Source organism: Maniola hyperantus, chromosome 1 (genome assembly GCF_902806685.2).
Source record: "Maniola hyperantus chromosome 1, iAphHyp1.2, whole genome shotgun sequence".
Taxonomy (NCBI): domain Eukaryota; kingdom Metazoa; phylum Arthropoda; class Insecta; order Lepidoptera; family Nymphalidae; genus Maniola; species Maniola hyperantus.
The window spans coordinates 653,495-672,221 of NC_048536.1; the positions used below are offsets into that span (position 1 = coordinate 653,495).

General features: G+C 36.4%; 2 protein-coding genes across 5 annotated transcripts; one reads left to right on the top strand and one right to left on the bottom strand.

Annotated features, from left to right (window-relative positions):
- Nucleotides 1-70: 70 nt before the first annotated feature.
- Nucleotides 71-9,138, top strand: LOC117986390 (CKLF-like MARVEL transmembrane domain-containing protein 5). 3 transcript variants are annotated; one of them, XM_069500038.1, is made up of 4 exons: nucleotides 71-265; nucleotides 4,112-4,278; nucleotides 5,070-5,330; nucleotides 5,511-9,138. In XM_069500038.1, the coding sequence occupies exons 2-4, from the start codon at nucleotides 4,162-4,164 to the stop codon at nucleotides 5,595-5,597; spliced, it is 465 nt and encodes a 154-aa protein (XP_069356139.1). In that variant the 5' UTR covers nucleotides 71-265; nucleotides 4,112-4,161; the 3' UTR covers nucleotides 5,598-9,138. The 3 variants fall into 3 exon arrangements, with proteins under 3 accessions (XP_069356139.1, XP_069356892.1, XP_034829118.1); XM_069500791.1 differs by having other exon boundaries at nucleotides 4,121-4,278; XM_034973227.2 differs by lacking the exon at nucleotides 71-265 and having other exon boundaries at nucleotides 2,052-4,278.
- A 2,820-nt stretch (nucleotides 9,139-11,958) lies between these two features.
- On the bottom strand, nucleotides 11,959-18,628 carry LOC117986380 (CKLF-like MARVEL transmembrane domain-containing protein 4). 2 transcript variants are annotated; one of them, XM_069501790.1, is made up of 4 exons: nucleotides 18,343-18,628; nucleotides 17,686-17,817; nucleotides 16,019-16,285; nucleotides 11,959-15,720 (listed from the first exon to the last, which is right to left on the bottom strand). In XM_069501790.1, exons 2-4 carry the CDS (start codon nucleotides 17,809-17,811, stop codon nucleotides 15,580-15,582), a joined length of 534 nt encoding a protein of 177 aa, XP_069357891.1. In that variant the 5' UTR covers nucleotides 17,812-17,817; nucleotides 18,343-18,628; the 3' UTR covers nucleotides 11,959-15,579. The 2 variants fall into 2 exon arrangements, with proteins under 2 accessions (XP_069357891.1, XP_034829107.1); XM_034973216.2 differs by having other exon boundaries at nucleotides 18,186-18,626.
- Between the last annotated feature and the right edge of the window lie 99 nt (nucleotides 18,629-18,727).

Sequence of the window (18,727 nt, forward strand, 5' to 3'; positions counted from 1 at the left end):
GAGTGATACCATAGATACATTAGTCTCTGTGTAGATTTTTATGTCATTATTTTTCTGACATTTAATCAATTTGGTTTTGTATTTGTAGTGTTGTAGATTTTAGTTTTACTACAAAAAAAATTATTTTAAAAATAATCATTTTCTTTAAAGGTTCAAAAATTACCAATAATTATTGTCAGTGACTGAATGAATACATCCAAAAAATGCAAGTGACTAGTAGGTACTCAGTAACACTGTAAGAGTATTATTCTGTAAATAAAATCAGGTAAGATTCTTATTTTTAGTATGTTACACTACCCAACAATCTGAAGAATCTAGACGACAACCCTCTGAAACAGTGGCTAGCACTATAGGTACTCTTTAGTAGAGAATAGAGAATATTTGATACTCAGAGCTTAAAATGCTCTTAGAAGAATTTAGAGCCTTCTAAGTTTGGTCCAGTTACCAATTTTAGGCAAAGTAACAAGGTATCTAATTTATCATCAGCAAGCAAAACTTGACAGGCACTGGCAAATTTACAGTAAGTACTTACTGTGACGTTGTAAATTTTGAACTACTAATTAGCGTTTCGCTTTTAATTAAAATCTATTTTGTTCAAAGTATGTTGGTGCCACCTAGCATCAAGGTGCAGAACTACGCGTGGGTCGATGTTCAGAGTTCATTCGAGCCACAATAGATGGCGTTTGCTTCGTTGTCAATTGTCGTAGAAATAAAACAAAATAATTAAATAAAACCATAATATCATTTGTTTATTGTTAAGTCATTAACAAAACGGTTCTTATAAAATATCCTTAGGTTCCGCAAATATTCAAAAATGAATTGGCTTCATGATCAAACTAACTGAGAGCGGGAACACTCGGGTTGCGTCTGGCAACACCGATAGGTGAGATTTAGAATTTTCCTGGAGTCAACATGTGAAGACGAATTTTTTTCGTTCCAGGAAAATCTCATTCTTTTTCGCCCATGGCTTCGCCTGGGAAAATACAATAGTTATAAAATTCAGTCATCCTAACGTATTTCAATGTTTCATCAATTATGGTGAGTGAAAAATCAAGTAATGTGGATTCGACAAAATGGCGGTTTGGTTAGAGAAAATCCTAATTTTATGATTTCATTCCAGTTCCAGTTATTTTATCTTCCCAAATAAATGAGGATAATGGGTTGTGGGTGGACTTCTGAAAACCATTGGTGGCTAGGAGTTCAATAGGTGAGTTGTGTTTGATCGGGAAAATTCCACGTGTCGAAATTTTCACACAGCACAAATTATAATCTTGTTTTTCTTTGTTACAGGGATTACGTTTTCCGTTTTACGTTTACGTTTACGTTTACGTTTTACGTTTAGCTTCCGTTTTCCGTTTGCGTTTCCGTTTTTAGTTTTCGGTTTTCGTATTTATTTCTTTTGCACATTCACGTTGGCAACTTAATTTCTATGGATAAGACTTGGTGAAAATCCTTGTAATGAAACATTTCGGTTGTGAAGAATCAAATAAATTGAGTTTTGGATCTTGGCCGATGCCGTCCAGCTACCTTGCAGTCTTCGCACCTACAAGTAAGCAAATGTTTGTATCCTGGAACAGTTTAGTGAACCTTCTTAGTGTATGTGTACAGTAAGAACCCTGTCTTTACTACTGAGCTTTTATTTTGAAACAATTTTATGAATTTACTGTGTCATTGTCTATTCCATGCCAATGGCATCTTAAATTTAAAACATAGATTTTATGTACTATCTACCTAAGGCATTCTAATGTATCTAAATTAAGTCTTGGCATTAAGCTAGAATAACTAAGCATTATTAGCCATCACTATGTATTAAGCGACCCCGGTAAAAGTTACATTAAAAACAATTTTGCCTAACATCTAGCAAATTTCATTTATAACACCTCATATACATTACAAGGGAGTCGACGGCTAGCTTCTATTCTTTACTAGGTAGATAGATCAAGTAAAGTAAATTATTATTTTCCTCTAATCTTTGTAAGGTGGTAGATTATTCCGTATCCGGGTATATTTCTATTCCGTCCAATTTACCACCCTTACAATTTTAGGCAAAGTAACAAGGTATCTAATTCATCATCAGCAAGCAAAACTTGACAGGCACTGGCAAATTTACAGTAAGTACTTACCTAATACAGAAGCATGAAGGAAGTAATGTTTTTAGTAGGTACTGCTCATTGTATTTTGCTTATTCGGTTAGGTAGACACATTTTTCGATAATAGGCTGTGATAGCCTAGTGGTTAGGACGTCCGCCTTCTAATCGGAAGTTGGGGGTTCGATCACGGTCACACACCTCTAACTTTTCAGTGTTTTAAATCATTAAATATCACTTGCTTAAACGGTAAAGTAAAACGAGGAAACCTGAATCCCTGGAAGTTCTCCATAATGTTCTCAAAGGTGTGTGAAGTCTAGCAATCCACACATGGCCAGCGTGGCGGACTGTGGCCAAACTGTTATTATTCTGAGAAGAGACCTGTGCTCAGTGGTGAGTCATGTAATCATGTAATGATGACAATCTCAAATAAGCTGCACCTGTGTAATTAAGGAAGATTAAGATAAGGCAGTTTATAAAAATATATCAAAATTATGCTCTTGAAAAAGGCATATTATACAATCGAAGATTATATAATTAATTTGTGATTATATAATTAATTTGTGTTTTTTGTGTTTTCTTTGGTTATTTATTAGTAAGTTGTTAGTATACTCAATTGTGTTAGTTTATCTTTTAGTGAAGTAGATAGGTTTAAATTAGTATGTAGTACAGTTTTATTATAAGTATAGATATAGGTGTATGAATAGCGTTAAGGAAATATAGTAGTAAGTTATGTACATAGTATTAAAAGCGCCACCTCGCCAACAAACTGGCCCACCAGTTTGGCGAGATAGATGTAGGAAACTCTGTAAAATTAATATGAATAAATAAATTTAAAAAAAAAATGATTAAGGAGTGTGGATTTTACCTGCAGTTCTCTCCAGGACTTTAATTACTTATCTTCATCAACATGATCAACCCATAGCCGGCTCACTGCAGAGCACGAGTCTCAGAGTGAGAAGGCTTTTGGCCATAGTCTACCAGGCTGGCCATGTGTGGATTGGTAGACTTCTCACACTTTTAATAATAATTAATAATTTATTTAAGAAAAATATTTACAGGATACAACAAATTTAGGTATAATACTAAATGCTTGAGTTTTTTTCCTTATACCAATTCAACAGGAATTTTTGTCCCATTGAGTCACAGTGTTACACACGGGGGAGTGAATAATCCGATGTCGATAGCGACTTATGTCCGCGTGGAATTAGGTTTTTTAAAAATCACTTGGGAACTCTTTGATTTTCCTAGATAAAAAGTAGCCAATGGGGCCGATTCTCTTGTACACTGTCTCTAAACTAAATTAAATTAACAGGTCTAAATCTAGTGCTATCCTTTTCCGCAAGCAAAATTATGAAAGGGATAGCAATAGATTTAGAAGTGCCATTTTAGTTTAATTTAGAGATTGTGTACAGCGGAATTATCCACTATGTCACTCTCCAGGTCTTTAACCTATACCCATGCAAAAAATCTCGTCGTACTGATAATAATAATTCATTCATGTAAGTACTTATCTAGAAAATATTTTATCAGTTCCCAAAGTTTGACAAATAATAATAAGTAACTTTATCTTATCAAATATTTACACATTAGGTCATTAAGTTACTTATCAATTTCTTTTTCTTTGGGGAGGAAAATCCTCATGCTATACCTTTGATATACCCAGTGGCGTGCACAGGTATTCAAGCTTGGGTAGGCAATTAGATATGAAACTATTTAGTCATAGTGAAAAATAAACATTGAGTTATTAGGACTAGGGTCAATAGGGTAAGCAGTGCATTTATGCCTCTATGACCTACACGCCACTGGATATACCATGGTATACCTTTGGCGTTTCAGCATGCTTGACTCCATTGAGGGTGCTGCCCAATGGTCTACAGACTAATAACTCCCTCCCATCCTCTTTATCTTTCAGGTACCTAATACCTATGTGTTTCATCTGATAGTTGGCTGTCTTGGGCGCTATCTTGATAGCTTATCTATAAGTTAGTTTAAATAACATTATCAATTGCATTATCTTGCAGTATAATTAGTTCCAGCTTAACAGTCAACAAGCATCACAATATAGGCCACTATGTTTGACCACATGTCTCGTGGCACCGCCCCCCCCCCGCCTCCGCCACAGAAGGTGCTGCGGTTTGACAAGGGCTACCTGAAGTCCCTGCCTGGAATACTGAAGATTGTTGCATTGGTGAGTAAAATATTAATAAAAAAGTCACAACATAGGCCACTATGTTTGACCACATGTCTCGTGGCACCTGACACCGTGAATTTGTGGTTACATTACGAAAAAAAAATTAAAATGTGTTCATGAACAAATAATTACTATTTTCAACTTTTAAATTGAGATTACTATACCAAGTGGGGTATCATATAAAAAGGCTTTACCTGTACATTCTAAAACAGATTTTCATTTATTTTTATGCATAATAGTTTTTGATTTATCGGGCAAAATGTCGAAAAAATACGACTGTACTACGGAACCCTCAGTGCGCGAATCTGACTTGCACTTGGCCGGTTTTTTTAGACAGGTACTGTGGTTTTTCTTGTGGTATCATATCACTGACTCATATCAAAACTCGCAAAAAAAATCCTATATTTTGTAAAATTTCACGATATATTGCAAATAAAACATCTGACTGACGCTAGAGGTCAACGAACGTTCCGTAAGTAGGTCACTCGGAGCGTCGTAGGTGGGGGCATTGACCCGAGTTTTGCACACTATACATTGCGGGTTTGAAAAATACTAAATCACTAAAACTACAAAATGAAGCAAATGGTTATTTGTATTGGATTGTGTTTAGGTAGTATAACAATAACGCTAAGTTTTTGCTTGCGTTCTCGTTACACTCTGTATATTGTATATTTTTTGTAATATCATATCCTCACTCTGTGACTGTACTAAAGAAGTTAGAACTTCAAAATCACAATAATGAATAAATACATTTTTCCGAAAATAAAAATTGTTCTTCTCTGTTTCAGGTCTGTAATGTAGTCGGTTTCATATGCATAAAGATATCATGGGCGTGGTTATCCGCCATCTTCTACAACATCCTGTACTGGTGCGGCAACATCATCACAGGCCTGCTTCTACTGATGTACACGTTCCACTTTGTGGAGAAGTACGACCGTCTGCCGTGGCTTAAGTGCGAGTTCGCGTACTGCGGCGTGATGTGTCTGGCGTACATCGGCACGTCTATATTCGCGACCACGCTGGGCGAGAGCACGGGCTACGCTGTTGGGGTAAGCACTCTCGCTACATTGTCGCATCGTCTGCCGCGGCTTAGCACTTAAGCCTGCGAGTTAAAAAATCGGAGTTTCAGCATGCTAACTTTATACTATTGTTAAGACGTCCCTCTACGACAAAAACTCGCGCTCACTTCGCTTACGCGGCTCTGCGATTTTAATATCTTTCTGTTTCAGTTCTTCGGTTTGTGCGCAATCATCGCATACGGAGTCGACTGCTTCCTCAAATACAAGGCGTGGAAGCGAGGGCTGCCTCCACAGTGACATTTACTTTTCATAATATCATAGGCGAATAACAAAAGGGCGGATGGGTTGTCACAAAGCACTCAAATAGGCTAGCCTCATTGGGTCACGCACACATTCACATTAATAATAATTATTCCACTCACACATACTTGCACCGCCGCCATTGGAATACTTCGATCCTTATTAGCAACAAGTATTCCCCCCTTTTTGCAGCATAAGTCCTGATTTCCAACGAGTCTAGGGTAAATTATTGTCTTGATTTCTAACATTCTGAGATGGAAATTCTAATTTATTAACTAAGCATTTTATAATTTTAAGTTAACTTTAAGAAGGCCACTGTACCTTTTTAGATTTAAGTGTTTTCCGATTATGATTATAATTTATAAGTATTATGGTTGTATATTTAATGCACAATGTATTAGAGTAATACTTTTTTATTAATTTTAACTTTTATATTTATCGAGTGGTTGATTTGATGTGAGCTATGTAAATAGTAAAACTAGGGAAACTCTGAATAGGTGACCAAATATGGCTTTTTTGGTACCATCGTGCCGCGTGGAGAACGTAAAGCTGTCGATCCCAGTGATTCATCACGAACCTGAGAATGCTAAGCAAATCGTTAGATCACTAATTCTAACCGCTAGGATATGAAACTCCCTTTCAGCATCAGTTTACGCTTCACTTTTAGTACCGGTACATTCGTCAAGGTGAATTATTATATAGCCATCTCCTAGGTAAGCGCACTCCATCTTAGGGTGAGATCTATAGAGCGCACTCTGACTTTGCTTAGACTTAAGACAGAATTAAAACGAGACAGAGCTATATATCTCTCACATAAATCTGTCTCGTTTTAAATTAATCTTAAGTCTGAGCATAGTCAAAGTGCGCTCTATAGAACTCAGCCTTAGACTGCATTATCAGTTGCTTTGCAATTCCCTGTTATGTGGTAAGCGTTCAGGACCAAAATTCGCCAATTTTGCATTGAGGGCAGTGGCGAAAACAAATAAATAAATTTAATTATAATTTATGGTAGTCAGAGTAACAGTACGACTCGTTAGGAATTCTAATGGATAAGAAGGTTGCAACTTGTAACAGTGTGACTCGATGGGGAAAATTATCTATGAGTTCCAATGGGTCACACTCAAGCGTGTCACAGTGTGACTCGTTGGAAACCCACCATATCTCAGATATACCCTCAAAATGACATGTGGCGCACACCGTTTTAATTTTGTAAGGAAGTAGGAGCCATAAAAGTTTTATACTTACCAGTTAATTAATTATAATAATTAATAATTTATTACCTACCATTGTTGGACCAGATGGTTTTATGACTATTTACTTTTAGTATAAGAGGACGAGGGGTTTTACTTAATTATTATATTACTAGCTGATGCCCGCGACTTCGTACGCGTGGATTTAGATTTTTTAAAATCCCGTGGGAACTCATTGATTTTCCGGGATAAAAAGTAGCCTACCTATGTCCTTCCCCGGGATGCATGCTATATCTTTACTAAATTTCGTCAAAATCGGTTGAACGGAAAAAGCTAGCAGACAGACAGACACACTTTTGCATTTATAATATAAGTATGGATTACGAATTATCACAACGATTGTTTTGTAAGTATTTACTATTTTATAAAGATAACTACTTTTGTATAAAATATATATTAGGTATGTACAAAAAAAACGACCCAATGATGCAAAGTTGATTGATACATAAAGTGGTAAAACCTTTTAATATTTTCATCTAATTTTGTAGTAATCATTAGAATTTAGAATATTAAAAATAAAGGAACTTATGTATATTTACGTTCGAACGTGGGTTGAGAGATAACATATATTTTGTATGGAACTGTATGATATTTTGCACTTTAATGATCGTAGTAATAAGGTGTTGAAGTCAATTAAAAATAATATGATGTGCCTATCAAAATGTAAAAGACTAACCTCATAATATTATGTTAACTAGACTGAATGTTCTTAAAGTATATGCCATTTGACCAGGGGACTCGGGGTCAGATCTATAGGGCGCACTCTGACTTAGCTTAGACTTAAAACAGTTAAAACGAGACAGAGCTATATCGCTCACATAAATCTGTCTCGTTTTAACTCAATCTTAAGTCTGAGCAAAGTCAAAGTGCGCTCTTTAGATCTCAGCCTTAAACACTGGGTTTTTTCTAACTCTGCATTTAACTGGCAGACATATTTTATTTTATAAACTACATAAGTGAATATTTAAATTTTATGTAAGTATTGTTACTATTGTGAGCGTGAAATGACCTTAATAATTGGATGTAGTTATGTAGTTACCCTAACGGCGATCACGCACACATCCGATCCGAATCCGTGAAAATACGGATATAAAACGACATATGTCATAAGCTACTATACAAACAGTTTGTAAAACAAAAAGGAACATATTTTCACGGACTCTGATCGGATGAGTGCGTGATCGCTCTGGCGCCATCTCCACGGACGAGAATCGTACTTCTGACATGACAGGTAGCGGCGAGTGTCGCCGTGTGACAAAAAGTCGATAAAAAATTCTATGGGAGCGGGGGCACACGATGCGTTGCGGCGGTGGTGCGGCGCCGGAGCGGACTTGCAACCACCCAGACGAGGCGGGGAGGGGTGAAAGCGTTGCGACGTCGGAGCGGCACCGCTCAGTTGTTTATGCCTTACAAGGAAAGACACTGTCCAACGCTGCTACGGCGCCGCGCCGTTGCGACATAACGTTGCGGCGCCGCACCGCTCGTGTGCCCGCTGATACGGTGAAATAGGGATGGCGATCTGAGATCGATTAATCGAAGAATCGATTTTTCGAGCAGAAAATATCGATTTTTTAAATCGATATGAAGTACTGTGTCGATTCACTGAATTGATATATCACCCTTGAAAATCGACATTCGATTTTTTCTGTTTTGGTATAAACCTTACAATTATTTGCATTTAGTTGATTATTTCAAGGTAAAATTTTGTATGAACTTTGCCGATATTCTTTGCATGCCTTGTATGGAAGTTGCATGTATTCTTGAAAAAAACCAGTCACACGATAAGGAACCAAAAATAGGTTAGCTGCGTCTCTGTTTATCACATTAGTAACTTTATCTGTGCTCTCTTTTTAGTGTGAATGAGAAAGCAAACGTTCCTACATCTATCTTTATTACTCTATCTACGACTCTAAGGGAAGGAACAAGGAAGAATAGTTTGACAGAAGTCAGTGTCAAGTGTGACGTTCAAATTAGAAAATTTCAGTCAGTATATAAATACTTTTTTTTTTATAGTTGATCTTATAGTTTGATACGGTAATAAAAATAATTGTTATTTTTGAATTCCCTGATTTTATTGATAAGATATCGTTAATTGCAATATTAATCTTGTTTTTAGTAAAATTGATACAAATTTACATTGTAAACGCAAACTTGAAAAAAAGATCGATTTTTTAAGAATCGATTTTGTAGGCCTCGATTTTTTCATGAATCGATTCATTAGACTACGATTCGAATCGATTCAAAAATCGATCTTTTTCGTAAAGAATCGCCATCCCTACGCCCACAGGGCCATGCTGCCGTCCTCAAGCTAAAACGTCGTTAACCAACATTTGGCCAAATTTGACTTTTTAACGCTATCTTACTTAGATTTTTTTTTTCTATCGACCAATCTAACCGGTATTTTCCTAGCTGCTGTAGTTTTTGAAATAGCAATATGAAGAACGTCGTTAAATAACTACCTGTTCATATGATACCAACACTTAAACGCATTTAACTGACATTTGCCAGTCTAAAATGTCTCAAAGCTGGTTTTTTTCTTAAATTCCTTAACTTAAATGTCTTTAAAGTCACTATGCTTATTTTTAAATTAAGTTTTTCTCCAAAATTATGGTGCACTATTCCATAACTTAAATGTCTTTTAACGAAAATGCTAGACTAAAATGTCTTTAATGATACATAAACGCGTTACAGTTTAGTGATATTTTGCAAAAAAATATTGTTTCCTATCCTAAAATAACTCTATCCCGCAATACATAACTTTAATGTCTCTAACTATTTCCGCATCTCGCGAGGTTGTGACTTTCTTCTTCTTGCAATGCCGTCTCCTATCGGAGGTTGGCAATCATTAGAGCTATCTGCACCTTGGACACTGCTGCTCGGAAAAGAGATCGGGTACTCTTCCCGTACCATTGGCGTAAATTCTTTAGCCACGATGTTCTTCTACGGCCTGGTGGTAAGACTGCCGGCTGTTTTCCCCTGAATAATGAGCTGAAGGCAGTCGTATTTGCTATTTCTCATAATGTGGCTGAAATACTCCAACTTCCGCACTTTTATGGTCTTCAGGATTTCAACATCTTCACTTAGCCTCTGTAGTACAGTTGCATTTTTGATACACTGTACCCAAGAGATTCTCAACATTTTTCTGTATACCCACATTTCAAAAGCTTCTAATTTTGACTAGTGCGCCTGCGAGAGCTTTCTGTAAACGCTTTGTGGCATTCAATCAAACGTTTGCACCAATAGGCAAAATAACCAATGAGTTCAAACCTCTCACTGTACTCTGGAATGATAGCGTAGTGGGAAGAAAACAAGAGGACATAACGGACTAAGAGGACTTGCTATGAAGAAAAAAAGGAAAATTGTATGATTTTATGGATTTTGTAATGTCACAATTATTACAGCTGACCTAAGATAGTGCTTTTATTTTATTTATGAATACTGAGGATATTTTGAAATCCATGGTTTTTCACGGTTCACTTCTACAAACGGGCCCACAAAGGACGATGGTAACTGAAGAGAGAGTCATAAAATCCAGCTTCACAGGGGAAGTTGGAAAAAATATTATTAGGATTACGATCAATCACAAATACAATAGATACAATAAAACTATAATATACATTAATATGCTACTCGTAATATCTACGTACAATAATTAACCTCGGAAAACAGATACAACTCCTTAACCTGTGCCTGTACTTAGCCATGATAGTTTCCTTTAAAATTGATTATATTATATACTACTGCTGTGAATTTTTTCACGTTCCTTTATTCAACCATATGGCTGATAAAGGGGGTAGACACTTGACTCTAATAAAAATTAGCACTTTAATTAAAACATCATATTTTACAACGGATCTAGAAATTGAAAAATGATGTTCCAACACCCACAGTATTTTTAAAAGACCTATTCAACGATATCTCACACTATGGGGTAGACGAGAAAAAAAATATTCACTCCCACTTTACATGTAGGAGAGCCACCCTAAAAATAATATTTATCACAATTTTATTTCACCACTTTGTCGGCGTGAATAATATTTATACCCATGCCAAATTACAGATTTCTAGCACTAATACTATAAGTTTTAACAAAATAAGAGACTACTTTCGGACTGTTCCTCTTTCAATTGTTGTAGTTACCGTTACTTTCATTGGAAAACCTCAAATTTTTATAAACAATGCTAACCTAAAACGTCGCTACGGTTCGATCATTTGCAATAAACCACATTTTAGTTTAGCAATTCTCCCCAAAAAACGCTACTGTATAAAAACCATTTCTATTCTACTAGACTAAAATGTGTTTAAATTACAAAAGCCGCATTTTAAGTGTTATGTTATTGATAGTTTTAAGGATCATAACCTAACCTACAATGTCGTTAAAGTCTTTTAGAGTCATTTTACTTTAGTAATTATACAATTTTTTTTAGTTTCGTAAAACGATGAAAAAAGTAAATGCAATCCAAGCCTTAAACGTCTTAAAGGGTAATCTAACGACATTTAAGTTATGTAAATACAAGACGTTGTTAGAAAAAATGCTAGACTAAAAAGCCAAAACTGTCCTGCTTTAATTATTATTTATTCTAGAAACTTAAAAATACAGCTATTCAAAAGTGCTCTATTTGCTCTACATTTTCATAGTTTCAAGTTTTGTATACGGTTGTTAGTTATCAAATGGCATCATTTCTTCATAAATTCGCGCTTTTTTGATCATATCTCGAAACTTGGTTGTGGTAGTTAACGACACTTTAGCTTTAGGACGGCAGCATAGTTTGTATCGAGTTCTTTCACACGGCGACACTCGCCGCGATTCTCTTATCCGTGGAGATAGCGCCTAAGGCAAAGTTAGTATAGTCTGCGACAGGTTGAGATGTCAATCGGGGAATGAGGCGAGGGGACGCCCCACGCACCCGCACCGGGTCAGCTTGAGGACTGTGCGGGTGTAGGGGACGTGGTTCCCACCCCGATTGCCATCTATACCTGTCGCGTACTAGAATGATTTAATTTGTTCATGGTATTGATGATCGATAATGTTAATTATATTTAGATTTTAAATCACTAACTTTTAATATTGTTGAACCGTTTATATTACCTCTTAATAAAACACAAAATACATTATATAAAATGTTTTATTTCGCTTTAACAAATACCTGCTTAACAATTTGGCGTGATTACAGACATTGGACATAAAGCCATTGAAAGAATATTAGCTGCGATTCTATATATAAAAAGGAATCGCTGAATGTGTTGCTGATCGCAAATCTCGAGAACAGCTGAACCGATTTCGCTAATTCTTTTTTTATAATATTCCTTGAAGTAAGGTAGGGTGGTAACTAACCACGGCTAAAGCCTCCCATCAGACGAGACCAGAAATTTAGAAATTATAAAATTCCAAACCCCTACCGGGAATCGACCCCAGGACCACTGCCAGGGAGGTCGTCAAAATTTCTTTTCGTGGATAGGGTATAATAGATAAATCACTCGGTCACATCAGTTCTTTATTCCTGACGCCAACTGTACAAAATGTATTAAATACAATTTTATAGGCATTCTCATACGTCACAAGATTTATTTGCTTAGTTTACAACAATTTGACACAAGCCTGAGCTAATAGTCTCGGACGGATATTACACTTACAGTGCGACAAGGCTCTCTTGGCACTTCAATGACATTGACAGGGGGGCGCTGTTGGAGAACTAAGGCTTAGAATAATCAATCACGAACAAAGGGGACACTTGTTAGTTCCGATTTTCGCCACGCGCCAAGATAGCCTTGTCGGACTGTAACTTACATTGTGGGATGGATATCTTTATATACATCAAAACTTAAGGCTAAGTTAATAAAACAAATAAAGTTAATATCTTCGATATGAGTTACATTACACCAGCTTATTTAGATAAAACAATATTATTATGAAGACAAAGTTTTTGCTCAAAAGAAAGCTCAAAATCACTCAGCGGGCGATGGAGAGAGCTATGCTTGGAGTTCCTCTACGTGATCAAATCAGAAATGAGGAGATCTGTACGAGAACCAGAGTAACCGACATAGCTCGAATTAGTTCATTTAAAGGCGTGAGTGATTCACGAAAATAAAATTAGTAAACAATCTTGTTATTGAAAAACTGATATACTTACATTTTTTTTTCTGTACAGGAATAGCAACATATTTTATATTTATTATTATAAACTTTGTAAGTCTCAATAATATAATTGTGGTCCTCAATCCTATCAATAAAATATTATATAATAATATATCAATTAAATAGTATGTGCATTCAATATAAACTGGCGTGTTTCCACTTGAGACCGTCATTAGCAATAATAACAATATGATTAAGTCGTGGCGGGTAAATTCAAAAGTATAAACACTGGTTGGTTTGCAACAAAACATATAAGGTTGAACCGTCTCTTTTAAAAATGAATGGGCTCTATGAGTGGTTTACTACCCCTATTGTGTACGTGGCATGTCGAATGTAATCCTATTGTTATTGCTAATGACGGTCTCAAGTGGAAACACGCCAGTTCATATTGAATGCACTATAAGTATGGAGTGAGGTAAGTGCAATAGGTGGGTTTAAAATACATGATTAAATTGAACTTACGACTAATCTTTGCTTTCACAAGTTGTTCTACAAAGTTACATAAAAAGGCGGTAAAGGTGGTTTGATACATCCGGCCGCGGAAATTCAAATTTTAGTTAGTTTTTCGAAAATAGTAGATTAATCATACATCGAAGGCTTATGGTAATGAGTTTTGCGGGAATAACATTTATGCATCTACATTCTACATGTTTTTCCATAAAAACTTTGGTCAAATATACTCATTTACTTCATATTTGTTCCTGAATAATAATATTGTGAATTTTCCCAGATTTGCACAACAAGACAGATTTACGTGAGAGATATAGCTCTGTCTCGTTTTAACTTTGTCTTAAGTCTAAGCAAATTCAGAGTGTGCTCTATAGATCTCACCCTTAGACTTGCCTTACACAAGTTTAAAAAACCTACAAAAAGTGTGCTCTTTAAAGAGCATATTATTTCAAGATTATTTAAATAAGCCATTAGAAAGCGTGTATTTGACTCGCTCCAGCAATACGCCGGACTGCAATTACTTATACAATACATAGGGCATAAAAGAGCAACCGCCGAGTTTCTTGCTGGTTCTTCTCGGTAGGAATGGCATTCCGAATCAGTGGTAGATTATTTTGATGACTCAGAAGCACTATAAAAGTTTATTTGAATAAAATCTTTCTATTTGTTTTAATTTTGTAGTTTTTAACATTTTCTGTATATTTATTTATTTATTTATTATTTTACTATGTGTAACTTCTGCCTTTTATGGCTAATGGATACTTGGCCTAATAGTAAATGATTCAATACATTTTTAAAGCGCATTAAGAAATTGTAAATATTTAAAATGTAAAATATGTGTATTGTAAGTATTCTTAATTAATAAAATAAAGTATTATTCGACTTTATACAGACTAGAAAAATACATCTTAGCAAAATTACAGCATAGTTGAATAACTGATATTCTTGAAGAAAATGCAGTTTATACACTTAGGCTGAGATATGTGAGAGATATAGCTATGTCTCGTTTTAACTCAAAAGTCTAAGCTAAGTCAGAGTGCGCTCTATAGATCTCACCCTAAGTGCCCTATATCACTTGGACAGCAGTGGTGGCACAACCAGCAGCTCGATTGCGGTAGAATGACAGCTACAATGTCACGATCACAATCACCTCTGATTGGTTGACGCTCGCTCGCTATTGGCTACAATGCATTGTTGCAACAAGAATAGCACAAATTCAGCCAATCACAACAATTGGATTGTAATAATGATTGATGCAGTTTTCCCGCAATCGAGCTACATGTTGCACTACCAACACGATGCGTACGCGGCAGAAAGTAATGTACATCGACCTTTAGAAGGAGATAGCAGATTTGTAGAGCGTTGTCCCTGTCGTTGAGACCGACAAAATGTCATCAAGGGACAACGCTCTACAAAGCCGCAATGTCATTCTAAAGGCCGATATAAATTATTACTTTCGGTCGCGTACTGTATACAGCTCTATGAAGGATGCCTCACCTGGTGTTTGCTTGGTTGCGCAACCAAGCGGACACCATGTGAGGTGCCATCCCTAGAGCTGCAGCTGGTTGCGCCACCAATGGTGACCTAAACACTAAAGCCGGCGGTACGAGTTAGGATCTGAGTTCCCATAGTAATTAAAAGCCATACAAACCGCGCGGCTTGGATGTAAAAAAAAAAGAAATGTACATTTTTACAACACTACTAAATACTAAAATAAATACGATTCGAAAATATTCAAAAATGTTCACATTTCGCGTCACGTAAGTTGATACTGTTGCAATTTCAATAGTGATAAAAGGCAAACTGAACATAATATGCCGTCACTTTTTGAGCGTGATTATGGGTCTTACCGGATAGTATAGGTAGTTCCCGGCAGTTAAATACTTCGCGTCTGTTTACTATGTACAGATGTAACACTCACACTAATGCACATGGCGAACGCGAGGTGCGGCGCGTCACGCGGGCTGGTGTTTTCCGCTTTCTCGCATCACGCGCGTCACTGACGCCTGAAAAATGCTCTTGCGATGCGTTTTGCGTTTAACTTCAAGAACGACTATTTAATGGGCACGGACTATATTTAGGTTTATGAATATTGTAGCAACAGTCAGTAGTAGTTATAAGTTAGCCACGTGCCCGCCACGTACTACGGCAGGGCGGGCGGCGTGCTCACGTGCACTTGCTTGGCGGGCACGCGCGTGCCCTGCGCTAACTCGCCCTCTTTGATCGCGCGCGTCTTGAAGAACGTGTCGAACCCGTACACCACCATCGCCAGGTAACCAAAGAACTGAAATTTAAAATATACTCTGTTAGGCCAGCTGCACAAATAGGGGTTACAGGTGCTATTCAAAAGGTCTGGCATTTGATCCCAGGAACTTCGACACTTCGACTGTCGAGCGAGAGTGAGAGGTCCTCTACTCCTCTCGCTCTAATTTGCTAGCCGAAGTTGGATAGCAATAAGTAGGTACAGTAGCCGGCAAGAAAAGATTATTTAATATTTGAATAGTTTTCGAGGTCAACTATCGATAGTTTTGCAACACTTCTAGAGTTGTGTGTAAGTTGAAAAACCTGACAAAAAACCTCACCCCAGCCGCCGAATACGCGGCGGATCCAAACGCCACAACTATCGTAGAGGCAATCAAGTTCAGAAACGTCAGTATCCCGCACGCGATCATCTCCACTTTCAGCCACATGAAGTTGTGGTACTTCTCCACCACGTGGAATAAATACATCAGCAACAGGACTCCGCTGAACCACAGGCCGAGGTGCGCCACGATGTTGAAGTACACGCCGCGGCCGTTGGACCAGAACGCAGACGATTGTATGCAAATGAAGCCCAGGAGGTTGAGGACCTGAAACAACATGTTAAGATGATAATTGTACTTGTTTTTGTGTGGGATTTTCTCAGCAAACTGACAGACAAGTCACCTGTTGTCAAAGTGATAGTTGTCGCCACAGAATTCTGAATAAAGTATCTAGTAGAAATGGTAAGTTTTCCATTTCAATACATACAAAAATAATTCTAAAGAACTTATCTTTAAAATCTGTACTAATACTAGCTTATGCTCGTGACTTCGTCCGTGTGGACTACATAAACTTCAAATCCTTGTTTAACCCACTTAGGGGTGGAATTTTCAAAAATCCTTTCTCAGTATATACCTACCCTGCAACCAATCAACATAATTTTTGGCATAAAGTTGAAAGAACGGAGAGTAACATAGGCTACTTTTTATCTTTGAAAATCAAAGAGTTCCCACAGGATTTTTAAATACGCAAATTCACACGGACAGAGTCGCAGGCATCATCTAGGTATACTTAAAATTATTGTAAATGAAATGAAATGAATGAATGAAAATCTTTTTTATTCGTATAAACTTTTACAAGTGCTTACGAATAGTCAGATGCATCTACCACTGGTTCGGAATGCCTTTCCTGCCGAGAAGAACCAGCAAGAAACTATTAATGTGCATACTTGCGCCAGTCTGTCTATCTGCCTACCGCCCTTTTCTTTAATTGGGTATTTGATTTAGTACTTAAGGATATCACCGAAAGAAAAATAGACTCTATACCATTGTGATAAAAGTTATTTTCCTATGACATAATCAACTGGAGAAAACGTGCCGAGCGAGAGCCACAAATCTGTACAACGGTGTCCCACTCGCACGCTAGAGTAACCATGATTTTGGGTTTTACATAACAGACTCCAAGAAAATGTAAATTTAAGAAATATAAAGGGCAAAAATGCTACAGTCAGCAGCAGCATTTCTCACTGTTTTTCCACGGCTCAAACTTGTGACTTGGACATTGGCTTTAGGAGCGTTAATTAATCGGCATCATCACAATGTACCTACCGTTCGAGAAATTGGAAGGTATTATATATAACTACAATATCTGGAAATTCAACAAGCGCCACATCTTGATCATAGATGACATCATTAAAAAAATTAAAATGTGTTTATGAACAAATAATAAGTATTTTGAATTTTTAAAGTAAGATAACTATATCAAGTTGGATATCATATGAAAGGGCTTTCCCTGTACATTCTAAAACAGATTTTTATTTATTTTTATGCAGAATAGTTTTTGATTTATCATACAAAATGGCGGAAAAATTACCCAAGTACGGAACCCTCAGTGCGCGAGTCTGACTCCCACTTGGCCATACAATTTTCGGTTGGTAGTCAGGATAATCGCGAATCCGTATAACTGAGGGCTGTATAATCGACTTTCTACTGTAATTTAATTTACTTACAACCACAGTGACTTTCATCATCCCTGGAGGGGTCTTCAAATATGAGGGGTCAAAGCGGGTTTCAGTTCTGAACACTACATTGGTTGACCCCACACTTTGTGGGGGGTCTTGAGCTTGGGACACCATGGTTATCTGTAAAGTAATTCTTGTAAGTAAAGATGTATAACTAAGCTAAAATTTTCCTTTGAAATAATTCAAGTTATTTATTACAACAAGGAAAAATATTACCTATAATATTATTAATATAATATTATTAACAAGGAAAAATATTACCTATAATATTATTTATATAATATTATTTTAGCGATAAGGCCGCCTATTGTACATGCTGTATTTGTTATATGTCTATTGTTTTTGTTTTGGGCATATTTTACTTTACTTTACTTTACTTTACCTACGTATTTTCTTAGCAGTTAGTATTATTTACCTAAGTAATTTTTTTTAATACAATTAATTAATATTTCTAATCAAATATAGGTAGGAATGTAAAAAATGCTTACAGATTTAATATTTAACTGACGATCCTTATTACGATTTAAATTTTTAGCTCCGCAGTGAGATAACACTAGTTGTGTAGATAAGGATGTAGTCACCGTTTCTCCTTGACACTAAATCACAAACCGATACCGAAATGTGTTAAATGCATATCTGACTCACATATTTAAATAGCAAACCATGATTTGTTCACTTCACGGTGTTTTAATAACATCGACGCAGTTTTGTAGTATGAAGTAATCCATTGTTTACATTGCGTTTAAAATATGTTGCTCATCTAATTGGCGTACAATTATTTGTAAAAAACGCCGACATCACGTTATTAAAAATAGTGTTTATTTACGGTAGAAATAATATTGCGTTTATAATTCACGAAAACAAAACGGTATTTATAATTATTTATCGGTAAACAGAAACCAACAGAAACAGAAAACTACAGTTTTTTTTTTTAATTTATTTTACAGCCATTTACAGCCCTGGATAACAGTCCTTTAAGGCCTGAAAACTACAGAGTACCTACATTGAATATCACAGACCTGAGACCACC